The 18,120-nt window shown below is 43.0% G+C and overlaps 1 protein-coding gene across 2 annotated transcripts in view; it reads left to right on the plus strand.

The window, feature by feature from the left end:
• Positions 1 to 292: 292 nt before the first annotated feature.
• Positions 293 to 18,120, plus strand: part of LPIN1 (lipin 1) — a 104,398-nt gene continuing 86,570 nt past the window's right edge. The window contains exons 1-5 of one of the 2 annotated variants that reach the window (XM_089671081.1): positions 293 to 514; positions 1,710 to 1,805; positions 8,247 to 8,572; positions 13,381 to 13,500; positions 14,757 to 14,886. In XM_089671081.1, the coding sequence (XP_089527207.1) occupies positions 323 to 514; positions 1,710 to 1,805; positions 8,247 to 8,572; positions 13,381 to 13,500; positions 14,757 to 14,886 (864 nt within the window). In that variant the 5' untranslated portion in view covers positions 293 to 322. The remainder of the gene's footprint in view (positions 515 to 1,709; positions 1,806 to 8,246; positions 8,573 to 13,380; positions 13,501 to 14,756; positions 14,887 to 18,120) is intronic. The other variant, XM_089671083.1, reaches the window with a different exon arrangement.

An 18,120-nucleotide genomic window follows, 5' to 3' on the forward strand; every position in this document is an offset into this window, starting at 1 on the left:
TACAGGTATGCTGGCTTCCACTTTTCAAATGATATCTGTGTGCTGGGCATTCTTAACATAAGTGCTCTAGATATTCTGGTATGAAGCACACTTGAAAGCTGCACCTGCCCACCTAGAATGCAGTGCATGGTGCCTGGACAGCCCAGTCTGAGTGCTGTCACATGGGGGCCTTTGCTTAGCTTTGTGCAGGCATTGATCATTCTATTGCAAGCTTTACCCTGGCATACCATAATGTGACAGCTTGATTATACCCCTTCGATAAATGTTTCTGCTTTATAATTATATAACAATTTCCATTTGCTGATTTTTGCAGGCTCAAACAATGAATTACGTGGGTCAGCTGGCTGGACAAGTATTTGTTACTGTGAAGGAGCTGTACAGAGGCCTGAATCCTGCTACTCTCTCTGGCTGTATAGATGTCATAGTAGTTCGTCAGCCCAATGGCAACCTGCAATGTTCACCCTTTCATGTACGTTTTGGGAAGATGGGAGTTCTGCGCTCCAGGGAGAAAGTGGTAAGGATGTGTTAATATAATTATCATTTTTTTTACTACAGTTAATGTGCGGACCCTAAGATGGAGACATTTTGGATCAGTTTTTTTGCATGTTGGTTAGGATTTTCACGTTTAAAATACTAAATTATCAGCAGCTACTTTCTTGAATTGTCTATTAAGCAGGCCTTCTTTTGGAGCTGCCCCCACCTGCTATCCCCGTCTCATATTCATTACTGTTTATGTGCCTGCCAGGGGCAGACTGACAACTCATGGGGCCCCCGAGCAATAGGGGATCATGGAGCCCCTATGTCCTTGCCCAAACTCAAAAAAGCCTATGAAAAAGGTACCAGGGACATCTCATGGAGCCCCCTACTGACCTTGGGCCCCCGGGCAGTGCCCGAGTTTCCAAATGGTCAGTCTGCTCCTGGTGCCTGCCCTTCCTAGATTTAGCCCCTGTACATTCTGGGGGACATTTATTAATTCTGTCGCATAGCCAAGCAATGCTAAACAGATGCAGTGACATTGATCATGATACAGATTTATTACATTGCTACTTGATTCTTAAAGCCCAAGTCCAGGCACAACCATAAAATACCATTGCAGTGCCTTCCCTCCCCACGCTGCAAGAGTTATATGCTCATTAAATTCAAGGGGTTGCAGAAGAGGCTAGATTACTTACCTTTTCCTCACTCCAGCAGGTTCCCTTCAGCAGTGTGCTATTCCTCCTGCAACATCCTCTTTTATGCTGCTCCCAGCCGAGGCTGCACTGCTGACTCCACCATGGACAATGCAGGGTTAAAAGCCCTGCATTGTACGTGATGAAGTTGAGGGTCTGCTCACAGACCAGAGCTCCAGGGAGAAGAGAGCTGCGTTGGAGCCTGCTGCAGCAGGAAGTTTGGTACGTAGTCGGGTACACTTCTTGTTCTGCTTAGGCTTAAAGGGTACGTTCATCTTTTAGAACATGTTGCACCAATATTTAGGGCACAACATATAGGATATTCTTGTTCCATCCCTCACTGCCCCTCTGTCAGTGTGACAGCGGGTGGGGGTTCCTCTCCCCCCACCCGCTATCAGATTTTGAAAACTACCAGTCACGTCCTCCACTGCAGCAAACAGACTTGCCCCACTATATCCAAAACTAACAAAACGTTTTGCCTATTGATACACTTTAATTTATAACAGACTAGACTTAAAATAACCTGTTATTTGCCACTAGGTGGACATTGAAATCAATGGAGAATGTGTGGATCTCCACATGAAGTTGGGGGACAATGGCGAAGCCTTTTTTGTTGAGGAGACCGAGGGTAATGAGGTAGGTCATTCTTCGAGTGTAATAGTGATAAACAGGGCTTTTTTTTTCTCAGAGAATTGGTGAAGGAACTCCTCACCTTTTGAGTCACTCCTTGTCTCTGCCCCCTACCCACCTCCAGGGACTGTCCCTTGGTTCCACTCCCTTCCCACCTCCCAGTACAGCCCCCTTTAAAGAATACAGAACCAATTATAATTGGTTATCATTTTGTGGTGCTAAGCAATTTGTATGTAATCTGTTAATAACTAGAAAAGCCGTAAAATACAGTAGATCCCCTGGAGGCAGAAACAATTGATCCCCCACACAATATACCCCCCAGCAACGATGCACCCCCCCCACAACAAAATACCACCCCAGCAACCATAGACCCCCAGCAGCAATAACAGATCTCCCAGCAGCCAGCATCAATAGAATCCTCCGTCAACTGGAGATCCCTCCTAACAACAACTGACCCCCCAGCAACAATGGACCCCCATGCAAAAATAGATTCCCACCATTGACAATAGATCCCCCAGCAGCCGGTATCAATAGACCGTCCAGCATACCCAAGCATCCCTTGCCATTACATAGATTCAGTGCTGGAGGTGCCGGAACTACGTTCCCCCATATTCCTGCTGAAAAAAAGCCCTGGTGATAAAACTCTTGGGAATTGAAGTATATATTCTGTCTTGGACGCTTTGGTCATTCATGGTATTGCTCTGCTATATAAAACTGTATCAGTCATCCTGGTTGAGAATGTGGCTCCGCTCCTTTACTGCTTAGGCCAGTGAGGCTGTACATCATTATGATGGACCAATAGTACAGAGCAAGAGGAGGTGGGCTAAGCTGTATGTTGAGAACGCTGATCAGTTATTGCATCCTTGAGATTCAAAGTGCCAATATACTCAATAACTAAGCTGAGCTCAGGGGCAGTTGCTGTAATCTGCATGTTGCAGTGCTGGCAATTTAGGAATTTCAGTGTCTATTTCAAGTTCGCTTTAAAATATAGTACAGCCATTCTCCATCAGGGTTCCTCCAGAAGTTGCCACGACTTCCTCAAGCTGTGGCTAACTAACCTTCCATCTGATGGTACCTTCATAGTTCCAGGTCCAAAGCCACTTGGCCAAGCCAAAAGAGGTGACATTCTGGCCACCACTGTAAGTGGGGCATTCTTCTTCCCACTGCCTGCCCCCCCCCCCCCAACAGTGTAAAGGGCATTTTCCTAATAACCTCTGACGGACTAATCTTCAAAGGTTTCCTGAGACCTGAAAATCATGTTATAGGTTCCTCTGTGATAAAAAGGTTGAGAAAGGCTGGTATATTAGGAGAATGTGGGTGAATATGCAGCAAAACAATACTGTGTGTTAGTAAGGAGTTAGCGCAGTGGGTGTGTGAGTCTTAAGCTGCAATGTGATAAATATTTTCTTTTGAGTTTCATACTGCTTTACCAGTACTTCGATGTGGTGGCTGCTTTAGTTTTCTTTATTTAGGCTTTTTCTCCTCCTAGATTGTAAGCTCGAAAGAGTGGGGCCCTCGAACCCCTCGTGTAGTGTATTGTTACTGTCTTGTCTCATGTACTGTCCCCCACTATAATGTACAGCGCTGAGCATACCCTTTGGCGCTATATAAATACTGTATAATAATAATATTTTCACCTGGCAATCCAGCCAGTTAGTCTGTTTTTTTTTTTTTTCAACCTATTCTAACAGAGCAAGCTGTTCAGACATAGTAGTAGTTAGAGAGTGGAGACTGACTGTTTAACACTGACAGAGATGTTTACAATGGTCAGATTATAATCATTTATTTAAAACCTTTATTTGGAAAGGAACAAAACTGTTTTCTGTAACTGCTTAAAAAGTGTTAGCTGGAGTTTGGCTTCAAACTGATAGTGCAGTGGTTGTCATCCCACAAGGTATGGGGGGCCTCAAATGTGGTCCTTGACCTCACCAAAGGGACACATATAATATTCTGTATATGTAATGCTAGAAAACACAGTCAGAAAATGCAGACATAATAGAAGTGGTGATGGAGGTGCAGAAGAAGTCATGCAGGTTTGGTTGGAGACTGGGGACATGCTGCAGAACATACTATACAAGGCTAGTAAAAATCATTGCTGTTACCACATTAAAAATCAATGTGCTCATTCCCACTACAGACTGCTGGGGTCTGAGGGCCGCACAACAAGTACCAAAGGTCCACATGTGGACCCTGGGCTGCAGGTTGGGCACCAATGTGTTACTATATCTAAATCTGGCAGTACATCTAAATCTGGGTATACACATGCAGTTTCTTTTTTTTTCGTTTAGCCAGCGAGTTGAACAAAAATACCCTGACAGACCCCCCGCATCAACACATACGATGTTGATGCAGGGATCTCTGCCGTTGTTCTGTTGTATTCTAACAGGGGCACATTACCCCCTCCCCCCCCATCAGAATACACAGATCAGAGCTTGCATCCATTGCTTATGTGCTCTGGTTGAATGCTGGTTTTCCAGCATGATCGTTATTACACCGGCATCTGTTGAACAGACAGTAGTACACACGTGCCTGTGTACCCCACACTACCCCATTCCAGAGGTGTCTCTGTCACTCCTTCACACGGAGTGTACAGTAGGCAGTCAATACAGGAGTTTTGCTACTGTCCAAATCACCAGGGGGAAACCAGGTAAAAAAGCCTAAGAAAAGAAAACTAATGCAGCCACCATATCTAATGATTGGTAAGTTGCAATATATCACATTTTTGGTTTTGGGTTTAATACCGCTTTAAAAGCTAGGGCACCACAGTGGCTAAATGGTTAGCACTTCCGCCTGGCAGTACTAGGGTCGTTGGTTCGAATCCCATCCACGGCACCACCTGCCTGGAGTTTGCATGTTTTCCCTGTGCCTGCGTGGGTTTCCTTTGGGTACTTCGGTTTCCTCCTACACTCCAAAGAAATGCTGGTAGGTTAATTGGATCCTGTCTAAATTGTCCCTAGTATGTGTATGTATGAATGTGAGTTAGGGACCTTAGATTGTACACCCCTTGAGGGCTAGGGACTGATGTGAATGTACAATATATATATGTAAAGCGCTGCGTAAATTGAAGGCGCTTAATAAGTACCTGAAATAAATAAAATAGAAATTAAAAAAACCAGCCATATTGTACTAGACATATTAGTGTCACCCTTCTCCCTGCAGAGATTCCAGCCATCAGAGTGAAGAATATACTAGAAGTTCTCTCCTATTTGTGAAGGTGACATGAGTAATTAGTCAGCTTCTATTTTCTAATGTCTTTGCTCTTTGACATTCTTCAGAATACAGGCTGGTCACATTCATGTAATACCCCAGTGATTTCATGGGTCACAGACAGACGTGGTTTTGTCTTCTCTTGGCTGGCTCCTCGGTACACAAGGGCCTGTCCGGAGTGGGTAGGGAATTTCTTGGCAAGGTCTGTGAAATGCTGAACTATAAGCAGCTACTTTCCTGTTGATATACCAGACAGATAAATGAATAGTCTCTTACACAGGCCCCTCTGATGGTGGTGTCCTAATAGATGTCTCCTGATTACATTTCTCCCTTTAATGGCCTGGTGACTATTGGACAAGTTTCTGAAAATATGCTCACTGACCTCCTTCTGGCAGGACATACAGTCTCTGTGTAACCTGTGATATGTTGACAGCAGCCTAATGCAACAAGTTGACATTGTGTCCATGGCTAATGCCATTAGCAAACAGTGCAACTATGCTAAATGTCCACTCACCAACCACTTTATTAGGTACACCTTGCTAGTACCGGGTTGGACCCCCTATTGCCTTCAGAACTGCCTTAATTCTGCGTTGCATAGATTCAACAAGGTGTTGGAAACATTCCTCAGATATATTGGTCCATATTGACATGAGTTACTGTTGCCTTTCTATTATCTCGAACCAGTCTGTCCATTCTCCTCTGACATCAACAAGGCATTTTCCTCCACACAACTGCCGCTCACTAGATATTTTCTCTTTTTCAGACCATTCCTTGTAAACCCTGGAGAGGGTTGTGTGTGTGAAAATCCCAGTAGATCAGAATTTTTTTTTAAATACTCAGACCAGCCTGTCTGGCACCAACAACCACGTTATGTTCAAAGTCACTTAAATTCCCTTTCTTCCCCATTCTGATGCTTGGTTTGAATGTCAGCAAGTTGTCTTTACCACGTCTAGATGCCTAAATGCATTGAGTTGCTGCCATGTGATTGACTGATTAGCAATTTTTGTTACCAAGCAATTCAACAGGTGTACCTAATAAAGTGGCCAGTGAAAGTCCACATTGCTGTTAATGATATGATTTTACCACTACAGCTGTATTCCAGTTCTGTTGGTTTTGCAACACAAATGCTTTTAATTGGCACAGATGTTTTCAGTACTTGTACCAGTAGGTTGTACATTTTCTGTGCCAACAAGCGTATGGCACTAATGTGAATGTTGACCATATGCTTCTAAGCTTGCCATCAGCCATTCACCACCTGCCGATTCAAGTGGCTAAATGCTTGGTGCAAACTGGATAAGAATGCCTTTGCATTGCAATGAAGTTGATCATTTTCCACTTTGGTTGTATAATATGTCTATTCACATCTTGAATACTATGAAACAGATTGCTCTCTACCTTTCCAAGTGACAGTGTCAACTGGTTTTTTTTTTTTTTTTTTTAATAAATTGAAGACTGTAGAGAGTTTCTTGAATCAGACAGAACTGCCAAAGTGAAGGGCCAGTTCCAGACCATGTGATATTATACTGAGATGATTCAGTGTGGTGATAATTATTGTATTATCATTGTATTGTAAAGCGCTGAGCAAACTGTTGGTGCTATATAAATCCTGTATAATAATAATATAATAATACCAAAAATCTAGAAACAAACCTTAAATATAGTGCTCAGCTTATGTCATGGCCTTCTAAAGTGGCACCTGATCCATACAGCAGCTACCTCCAGGCATTTGTTTGCATCTTCACATTATCCTCCGAGAAGCTGTGCATACCCTCCAGCACATGAGGAATACCAACCACAGCTTCTGTGGTCCATATCTGCTCCCCCAGTTCCTGCAGCCTTCCTATTAGTCTGCAAGGCCGCTCATTCCATTTGGTGACCAATAGAAATGCATAGGAGGAGATGGGCCAAGGATAAGCCAGGAAAGCTTGTCCGTATTTGATAGTAGAATGTCTAGGTTATGGGGTTGCTTAGGCACTCTAAGGATAAACTGGGATACCTGTTTTTTTGGACCTGGGGCAACCTTAACCTTTAACCTCTTATTTAATGTGTACCAAACATTTCTCATACAGGAAACAAACCTAGACTGTAAGGGTAGAAAACAGTACTGCTGCCATCACTGAATATGCCAGGGAAAATATCTATTGCAAATATAACTGATCTCTCTTTTTGAGTTATCCGCCTCTTTTCTGAAGATTTCTGAAATAGAAATGTCCCCAGAATGCACTGGCCATGCTTATATTCCCCTAGAACGGGGGTCTCCAACCTTTCTAAACTAAGAGCCAGTTTACTTCCCTTCAAATTTTAGAAGGGCCAAACTGTAGCCAGCAGGAGTAGAACATGTCTTCGTGTCAGTGGGAGTAAACAGTGTCCCCTTTTTGGTATTAGGAGGACAAACCGTGCCCCGTCGTTGGTGTCAGTGGGAGGAATAGTGCCCCATTAGTGGTGTCAGTGAGAGGAATAGTGTCTGGGGCAGGAACTATGCCCCACTGTTGCTGACAATAGGGGGAATATTGGTTCAAGGGCCGGATAAAAGCAGGCACATCCGGCCCCCAGGACACAGTTTGGAGACCACAGCCTTTTTGTTTTGGTAGATATGGCCATCTTGTGTTGTAATTTAGTATATTCTTTAGGACTTTATCTCACTTGTATTTGAAGACTAACAGTGATGTTCCGGTTTTGTGGTTCAGCACCAGTTCAGTTCAAAAGTCCACAATTTTTAATAGAAAACTTAATCAGACATAACAGCTGTTCCAAGCGTGTGGGACACAACCCCGCGGGGTGCCCACACATCTTTACTATTATTATTATTACAGGTACTTGTATAGAATCATCAATTTATTCAGCTCTTTACATATATATATTGTACATTCACATCAGTCCCTAACCCTTAAGGAGCGTACAATCTAAGGTCCCTAACTCACATTCATACATACACATACTAGGGCCAGTTTAGACAGGAGCCAATTAACCAACCAACATGTCTTTGGGAGGTGTGGAAGGAAACCAGAGTACCCGGAGGAACCCCACGCAGGCACAGGGAGAACATGCAAATCTTTATAGAACTGGTGGGGGATTGAATCTTTCCCTGCTAACTCCAAAACAGAAACCTCCTTTTCGCTTGAAGCTCCCCTTTAATGAACATTGCAATAAACATTTTATTATAGTTTGGTATGTTTATCTGTTAGTATAGAAAAGGTAGAGGTACCCTCTCAGTAACTAGGTTGTCTTGTGTTGTCACAGGAATCCATCCCGTCATACTTGGCAACCTCACCTATCTTACTGGAAGGAGCATCCCTCATGGAAGCCCAGCTGAAGAGAAGTTCAGTAGAGTGGACTAGAAGTCTGGACTCTGCAGGTTCTTCCCAGATCCCCGGAAATACTCACTTGTCCCAATCCAACACAGACAGTACCACAAGTGGATCTGTGAAGAAGAGACGGAAAAGAAGGAGGAAATCCAAGCTGGATAATTTAAAGAGAGACGATAATGGTGACACAACAGAAGATGATGACATGTTTACCATGGAGATGAGCTCAGAGGATGAGACAGAACCTTTGGAAACCGCCAGGTAGATTTCAAAGTGCTGGGGTTTTGCATTAATTCAAATTCCAGTTTTCCAGCTGATAAAACAGAAAATTCCAACCTTGAGGGCAGAACCCCAAAACTGATCAGCCATTATTTTGAGCCTCCTAAAATGCGGTGGTGTCCTTCATCTACCTGTTAGACCTTACTGTTGCTTGCCGTCTTTCTCTCTTTTTTTTGTATGGGTTTTTTTTTTTTTTTAATATTTTGATAGCCTGGTTCTCTTGTCTCACTTGAGTGGTAGACCTGCATGAATAGAGAGAAACAGTTCAAGTAGCCGTAAAGTAAAGGTAGAAGATTTTTTCGTTACCTTAAAACTGAACTTCACCCTAAAGGGAAAGTTCAATTTCATGCCTTCTTCCCACTCCCCTCCTTTTCTGCATTTGGCGCTTTTTTTTTTGGGTGGTGGTGGTGGGGGGCTCTTTCCCTGGTTTTAACAAGCAATCCAACAAGTTTGTTCCGCCTGCTGCAACCTTCTCAAAAGGCTGAGGGACCATTCACAAAGTGCAGTGGGCAGCTGGCTGTGGAGCTGTAAGGAATCATGCCGGTGTTGGGGACCCAAGGACTGGTGAAAAATCTGTTCCGGATCAGGACAGGTAAGCATCCTTTCATTAAAAGTAAGCAGCCACAGTAGAGATGAGAATCTGTCTTGGTAGTGTTACCCGCACACTCCGTGGATTGGTAAGTAGATGGTCTCCCTCCCAACTCCCCAGGTGCGGTGTGAGACTCGGTTACTCCCTGGGGTAGTCGGCCCTGTGGGGTCCCCTCCACCCTCCAGGTCATGGGTCTCCTTGTCCCTACCTACTCTCCTTTCTCCCTCTGCGGGTTGGGCAGTCCTGGGGTTCCCGGAGTGTCCCCCTTTGTGTAGTTGTGGGTCTGGGCTGGTCTCTACTGGGACACTTCCTTCCCCCTGGAGCTCTTACCTTTGCCCCTGCTGGGGCCTTGAAGCATCTGGCTGGTCGGGAGGGGGGCGGGGCAAAGGGGTGGAACACACTCCCCCCTACCCAGACATCCTGCTTCATGTTGTTGCCCAGCGTCCTCTTCCCTTATCTATACCTCCCAACTGTCCCTGATTTCGAGGGACTGTCCCTGATTTGGAACAAAGTCCCTCTATCCCTCTTTCCACCTCATTTGTCCCTGATCTATATAATTGTATACAAAATGCACCATTTCGCTTTCAAAAAAAGTCTTTCTCAGTTCTAAACCTTTCATCAAAGTTCGAAATTGCTTCATTTGTAAACTTCAAACCCCAATACAACAAAATAGTAGTAGTAAAAAAAAAAGCACTTGTTGGTTTAACTAATCTTTTTTTGTATAATTCTCCTTTAAGGGGGCAGCGGGGGGGGGGGTGTCCTATGTCTACATACATTTGCTAATAGGTGTCCCTCGTTCCCATCTCAAAAAAGTTGGGAGGTATGCCATATCCCCTTCCAGGTCTGTGGGGGCGAGGAGTTACGGGTTGCTGTGAGTGGATCTCCATGGTGTGGGGGTCACTGTCATGCAGACTGCAGTGTCTGCTGGTGTTGGCCCACCCACAGGTCTGCATTTCACGCGGTCAGGCATTCACTAACTTAGGCTGCGGCTTGCAGCCTGCTGGAGGGGGCAGTGCTGTGTGGCTGGATGGCACCTGCAGTCGCCGTGCCCAGTGTCCTCCTGGCTGTGCTGGGGAGGAGCGGGCGGCTGAGGTGGCCATCTTGCTTTTGGGCAATGCCCTGCTCAGCTGTTTCTCTGTGCCCATTCACTCTCGCTGCATAAACAGTGGGCGGAACTGCCAATGCTATTGTTTGTGCCCTGCTGCTTATGTCGACAGCCATCCTTGAGTGGCCTCAGACAGCGGCCTTCTTTTGCAAAGACCCTTAGCTGGCAGCCCCCTTTTCATTGCCCCATAACTGGTGGCCCCCTTTGTGGAGCCCCTGGATAGTGGCCTCCTTGGCTGGCCTCAGATTGCAGTTTCCATGGAGAGACAGCTGCCTCCCTTGCAGGGTCTCAAACAATGGCCTCCTTAGCAGGACTCAGCCATTTCCATGGGTGGGCGGCAGCTTCTTTTGCGGGGCCTCAGACTGGGGCCTCCTGTGGCGGCCTCCTCTGGAGAAGCCTCAGATGGCGGCCTCAGCCGGAGGCCTCCACTGCGTTGATGGCCAGCAGTTCTCCTTGAGGGGTCTGAGTTGGTATCCTCTTTGAGAGGCCTCAGTCAGTGGTCTCCACTTGCACGCCCTTTCCTGAGTGGCCTATGCTGGAGGCCTTCTATGCGTGGGCTCAGCCAGCGGCCTTGGTTGGCTGGTCTCCTACTGAGCCTACAGTCGAGCCTTTTTGGTATACAGGCTTGTGTCCATTAATGAACTCAGAGAAAGTGATTTTACAGTAACAAACAAATCCAATTTTTTTCCACTACAAAGACTCATGTAAAAATGTTTGCTTCCATCAGTGCTGCCAAAACTCCTCCACCCTCTTTTCAGACTGATCCTCGCCCTTTTTATTGGACATTTTTATTCAAAGTAAGGTCAGTAGCACTTATGCTTTTTTCCCTGCAGCTGCGTTTTTGTGTGCACAGCAGGCCATTCATTTGAAAACACAGGGAAAAGGTCCCTGAACCATTTCTAAAACCTCAACCACACGGAAACCACATGATGCTATGCATTTTTGTTCACAAGAAAACATCTTGCAGTTTCCAATGTGTGGGGGTGCCATTAAGAATTAAATTGGTTGTAAAGGTAAAAGATTTTTTTACTTTAATAACTTCTCTACATTAGGTAAAAAAAACTTTTGCATGCTTTTCTCTCTCCCGGCTCTCACAGGTTTGGCTGAGAGTAAGGCTACTTTCACACAGAGGAGTTTTTCAAGCATTTTTGCATTAAAAAAAGCACCTGAAAACCATTGCACAGAGCAGGTAAGTATAACATGTTTGTTATTTTAGTGACATTAAAAAAAAGAATCTTTAGTACCACTTTAATGACACCCCTGCGTGTCTGCTAAACAGCAGGGGGTTTTTGCGCATGCATGAACGTGTGCTATTTTACACACAATCCCACACCTGCAGAGATGTGAACCTACATTTAGAGTCTCTCACCACCTGATATGAGCACTTTTACTGTTTCCCTGTAACTATATACAGCACACGAATCTGGACATGGCTACATTTTACATGGGTAATTCATCTACAAAATATAAGGCTGCGTTTGCATTACAGTAGTGTATGAATGCACTCAAAATTGTGCTGTTTTGAACTTTCAGTGCCATTCATTAATGGATATGCATTTTTACACAAGAAATTTGCAAAATGTGCTGCTAACATACACTCAAAACTCAAAAAGATCCTGGCACTTCTTTTCCATGTCTTAGATTGTAAGCTCCAAGGAGCAGGGCCCTCCTATTCCTCTTGTATTGAACTGTATTGTTGCTGTATTGTCTCCCGTTATATTGTAAAGCGCTGAGCAATCTGTTGGCGCTATATAAATCCTGTATTATAATAATAGTAATGTTTGTGTATAGGGCAACTCATTGAATTGATAGGCCTGCCCTGTGCGCAAAATGTGACATTGGGCTAAGGGACAGCAATGTTGTGTTGAAGTACTGTAATCTGAGTATTTAGTGACATCTAGTGGAAAGATATCATGTTGCACCTAGGAAAAAAAAAAAAAAACCTATCAGACACATAATTAAAAAGCAAATTTTCCCAAATGAATAAGGCTCCTGTTAGCATCACCAAATCTCATTTTTACTTTTATTTTAAAAATACTAATTTAAAAAAGGAAACTGTTATCTTTTGGGATTACTTTTAGTTGTTTTTTTCCACGTTTATACATTTTAAACTGTTTTATATCAAACAGTTAACACATAACATTTAACCACCACTATCTGCGATCTGGCCATTAATATTCTGACACATGGCTTCCTGTGCCATGAGAATGTTATCAAAGTTTTCAGGTGAGAGCTAGGAATGAGCACCTATCCAAATTCCCAGCTCTCTCATGCTGCTGTTTGTGTCTGGTCTTACCGTACTGATCAGAAAGCAATCTGTGTGGTTATGACCATGTGATCATCATGACAGCCAATCATTTTGATCACAAGCAGGCTGGAGGTTTATTTGCAAATGAACTTCTCAATCCTGCTGATAACACTTCAGCCCGAAACTGGCAATGTGCCTCTGTTTAATACTGTAGCTGTCATATGCAATTACAGTTTAAAAAAAATTAAGAAAATATTTTCAAATTTTTGTCTTTTGTCAGTCTAAGCAGGGTATTTATTAAAACAGTCTATCAAATAACAGCCTTATATGTTCTAAACAATGTAAAAATGGTTAACCTGACAACAACTCTATAACTAATTTTGCCTACCTAAATCACCACATGCTTCTATTGCTAAATTTGGTATGGGTGTCTAGGATTCAGTGATCTCTGTCCATGAAACGGTTAGTACATGAGAAAGTATTTTTACACAATTATGGGTTAACTAATGAGGTAGTGAGGCAGACCATTGTTTGTTTGAAGTGCTTTGAATCCTTGGACTTGGCAGTCTGATAAGGAATGTGTCACTGTGATGAGTCATCCACTTGGTTGTGCACATTTCAGCTTGAGCTATTGATTTCTGTAAACAGGTTTCTAGCAGATGGAGGGACCGTGGCTTACACAGTGAATGCAAAATATCAATATATATATATATATATATATATATATATATATAAAACTGACCATGATAAAGAGAATATAAGTATGAATTTTTATTTCAATCATAGATGAGAAAAGGAAATGAGCAAGCTATTGACAAGATATTTAAAACTTCTACCTTATTTTATAGATCATCTGTCCAGAACATTTTTAGTGACCGAGTCCCTGAAGTGAACCAGTCACAGAACACTTCCTTCAGTATACCTGAGAAGTACCCGCATTCTGATGGAGAGTGGACACCAGCCCAAAGGTTGGTACATAGATTGTTCTAATTATGGGTGAAGAGCACACAGGGCACAATAGACAAGGTTTTCGGGTCTACGTTTTTTAATCCAGACATTGCTCCACTCTGCTTCCTTTGGCCATTGATCTTTTCAGATGAAAGACAGTCTCCCAATCTGCACTGAAAGAATAGTAATAATGGATTGTTTCCAATGCACAGTTAAAGCACACACATGGCTTTTTGAAAGTGAAAAATTACTCTAAAGCAGTCACCTTTGAGGGTATCAGCTTACATTATCACTTTTGTTGCTTTTCAAGTGTACCAGGAGCCGCAAAGCTTGGGCACTTGATATGCTTTACTGCAGCCAGAGCTGGCATAGTCATATGTATGTGTCTGGATACATTATTTAAAGGTACATATTCACTTCCTTTGCATAAAGTAAATTGATAACTAATAGTGTAGAGCAGGCCTTGAAATTTCCACTCACCTGCTCGCCAATGGCGAGTGGAAATTATGGTGGGTGCCAGTGTGTCCCCCAGGGCCATCTTGCTGAGCAGGCTCAGAGCTCAGGCCAGATCTCATTGGTACTGGGAGCCGTCAGACTGCTCAATAGCTGAGCGCAGTGAAAGCATAGCAAGGAGAGTGTGCTGTGCTCTCTGCCTCCCCCTAGAGTGCAGTACCCGGATCTGTGAGTGAACAACGAAGTACTGCAACTTTTTATAGTGTTTGTGTGTGTGTCTGTGTATGCATGTACGTGTGTGTGTGTATGTATGTGTGTGTACATGTGTCTGTGTGTATGTATGTGTGTGTACATGTGTCTGTGTGTGTGCTTGTATGTATGTGTGTGTGCATGTACGTGTGTTTGTGTGTGTATATATGTACATGTGTCTGTGTGTACATGTGTCTGTGCGTGTGTATTTCTGTATATGTACATGTATCTGTACGTATGCGTATGTGTATGTGTGTGTATACATGTTTCTGTATACACACACAAAGATGAGTGATTCCACATTTGATACTTTTCTCATTAAGATCCATTTAAAACATTAGAAAAATAAAATAAGAAAAGGGAAAGAACTGTACAGGAAAATAGGAACGTGTGAAACCCGTAAACCAAACCATCAGAGTCAGACCTTTTATTACTTCCGGCTGGGGCCCGGGGGCCACACGATAAGTACAAAGGGGCCACAGGATGCAGATTAGGCACCATGAGTTTAGACACACAATTGTCAATGGTAACATATACTATTAGACTGAAGGTATATTTTGATGTTTTGGGTCAGTCCTCCAGGTTCCCGTCCTGCAACACCTAAGAGTGACTCTGAGCTGGTCAGCAAAGCACTGGATCGAGGAATGGCAGCCAGCGAGATCCCAATGCACTGGGCCTGGGGGGAGCTACCTAAGGCTACCAAGGTAGGTAACAGATATTTGTGAATTACTGTGTGCCTTGGGATGATGGTTACTGATTTTCACTAATTAGAGGTTTTCAAGAAGACAAACAGATTTGGGAATCATCATTTGTTGATGATTGTGATACATTACACTGGCCATTAATTGTCTGTTATCTTTCCAAGGATGATGAATGCAGAAATCATGTCTTAACATGACTTAATAAAGTTAGTCTTTTCTATAGACAAAATATGTAACAAAAGCAAGTGTGTGTGTATGTGTAAATATATATATATATATATATATATATATATATATATATATATACATACATACACAGTGGGGCAAAAAAGTATTTAGTCAGCCACCAATTGTGCAAGTTCTCCCACTTAAAAAGATGAGAGAGGCCTGTAATTGGCATCATAGGTAGACCTCAACTATGAGAGAAAACATGAGAAAAAAAATCCAGACGATCACATTGGCTGATTTGGAAAGAATTTATTTGCAAATTATGGTGGAAAATAAGTATTTGGTCACCTACAAACAAGCAAGATTTCTGGCTCTCACAGACCTGTACCTTCTTCTTTAAGAGGCTCCTCTGTCCTGCACTCATTACCTGTATCAATGGCACCTGTTTGAACTTGTTATCAGTATAAAAGACACCTGTCCACAACCTCAAACAGTCACACTCCAAACTCCACTATGGTGAAGACCAAAGAGCTGTCGAAGGACACCAGAAACAAAATTGTAGACCTGCACCAGGCTGGGAAGACTGAATCTGCAATAGGCAAGCAGCTTGGTGTGAACAAATCAACTGTGGGAGCAATAATTAGAAAATGGAAGACATACAAGACCACTGATAATCTCCCTCGATCTGGGGCTCCACGCAAGATCTCACCCCGTGGGGTCAAAATGATCACAAGAACGGTGAGCAAAAATCCCAGGACCACACGGGGGGACCTAGTGAATGACCTGCAGAGAGCTGGGACCAACGTAACAAAGGCTACCATCAGTAACACACTACGCCACCAGGGACTCAGATCCTGCAGTGCCAGACGTGTCCCCCTGCTTAACCCAGTACATGTCTGGGCCCGTCTGAAGTTTGCTAGAGAGTATTTGGATGATCCAGAAGAGGACTGGGAGAATGTCATATGGTCAGATGAAACCAAAATAGAACTGTTTGGTAGAAATACAACTCGTCGTGTTTGGAGGAGAGAGAATGCTGAGTTGCATCCAAAGAACACCATACCTACTGTGAAGCATGGGGGTGGCAACATCATGCTTTGGGGCTGTTTCTCCGCAAAGGGACCAGGACGACTGATCCATGTACAGGACAGAATGAATGGGGCCATGTATCGTGAGATTTTGAGTGCAAACCTCCTTCCATCAGCAAGGGCATTGAAGATGAAATGTGGCTGGGTCTTCCAACGTGACAATGATCCCAAACATACCACCCGGGCAACAAAGGAGTGGCTTTGTAAGAAGCATTTCAAGGTCCTGGAGTGGCCTAGCCAGTCTCCAGATCTCAACCCCATAGAAAACCTTTGGAGGGAGTTGAAAGTCCGTGTTGCCCAGCGACAGCCCCAAAACATCACTGCTCTAGAGGAGATCTGCATGGAGGAATGGGCCAACATACCAGCAACAGTGTGTGCCAACCTTGTGAAGACTTACAGGAAACGACTGACCTCTGTCATTGCCAACAAAGGATATATAACAAAGTACTGAGATGAACTTTTGATATTGACCAAATACTTATTTTCCACCATAATTTGCAAATAAATTCTTTCCAAATCAGCCAATGTGATTGTCTGGATTTTGTTTCTCATTTTGTCTCTCATAGTTGAGGTCTACCTATGATGCCAATTACAGGCCTCTCTCATCTTTTTAAGTGGGAGAACTTGCACACTTGGTGGCTGACTAAATACTTTTTTGCCCCACTGTGTGTGTGTGTGTGTGTGTGTGTGTGTGTGTGTGTGTGTGTGTATATATATATATATATATATGTGTATGTGTATGTATATGTGTGTGTATGTGTATATATATATATATATATATATATATATATATATATATATATATGTATATGAAATGGCGATCGTTGCAACTTTTTTTATGTCACATGGTATTTGCGCAGTAGTTTTTCAAACACAGTTTACCACAATTGTTTTGTAAAATATGAAGGAAGATGTTACGGCAAGTAAATAGATACCGCCCGCTGTTACTGAAAGCAATCCAGTGGATAATGAGCTGCTCAGACCACTTTCATCAGACAGCCGCCGGCTGAAAAAAAAATATAATATATATATAGCCGGGTTATGGCTGATATCTTCAGCCATAACCCTGGTAAATCACTTGCTAACTGCAACGTGTGTATGTATATATGTGTGTGTATGTGTATATATAATATCCGTATTGTGGTTGGCAAGTGGATAATATATTCTGTATATAATTAATGACACTGTAATAAAAAAAAAAAAAGTGTAACAAAGATATTTACAACTGAAATAATTATTTTGAGCAGATGAAAAAAAAAAAAAAAAAAACTATAAAGAACAATGGAATAAATATTAAACATTTCAATATTAATGTACAAAAAGAGAGGGGCGGTAGGTGTTAATCAAGGATGGTTAGGGTAAATTAATCGTTATTAAGTGGTTACATAGCAAGATTTTTTTTAACTTTCAAGGTTGCCTTAAAGTGTTTTTAAAGGCAATTAATAAAATATTTATTAAAATACAACAATAAACATGTTACACTAACCCGCTCTTTTCTTTTCTCCCCTTTTCTCCCCGCTCACACAGGCCCTGCTGAGAGCAGCAGGAGCAATTGGTCCCGCTGCTGTCAGTCAAATCCTGCGACGACGTAGGAGTGATGGGCGGGGCCGAGCCTTGCGGCCTGTGTCAGTGGACATAGGAAGTAGGGCTCAGGATTGAGCCCGCAGGTGTGCCACCATAGGAAGCAGCTTCCTATGTTGTCACACCAAGAAGAGGAGACTTTATAATCACTTTAAGACCTATCCCTGTTCCTCAATATCTAACATCATGTACCCTGCTAATTAGGACCTTTTTGCCACAAGAACAGGACCCAATGTGTATAAGAGAACCACTAAAAGCAGTTTCATTTCACTGTTCAGCATTGAATCTAGTACATTTTGATAATAGGTAAAATTTAGTGGTGACAAGTTCCAATTTCGTTCATCCCTGATGAGAGAAATCACAATCCTTGATAAGTGAGCTTTGTGCCTTACAATCTATACAA

This window comes from Staurois parvus, unplaced genomic scaffold, assembly GCF_062004578.1.
Source record: "Staurois parvus isolate SC_StPar_1 unplaced genomic scaffold, SC_StPar_1.0 ptg000098l, whole genome shotgun sequence".
Lineage (NCBI taxonomy): Eukaryota > Metazoa > Chordata > Amphibia > Anura > Ranidae > Staurois > Staurois parvus.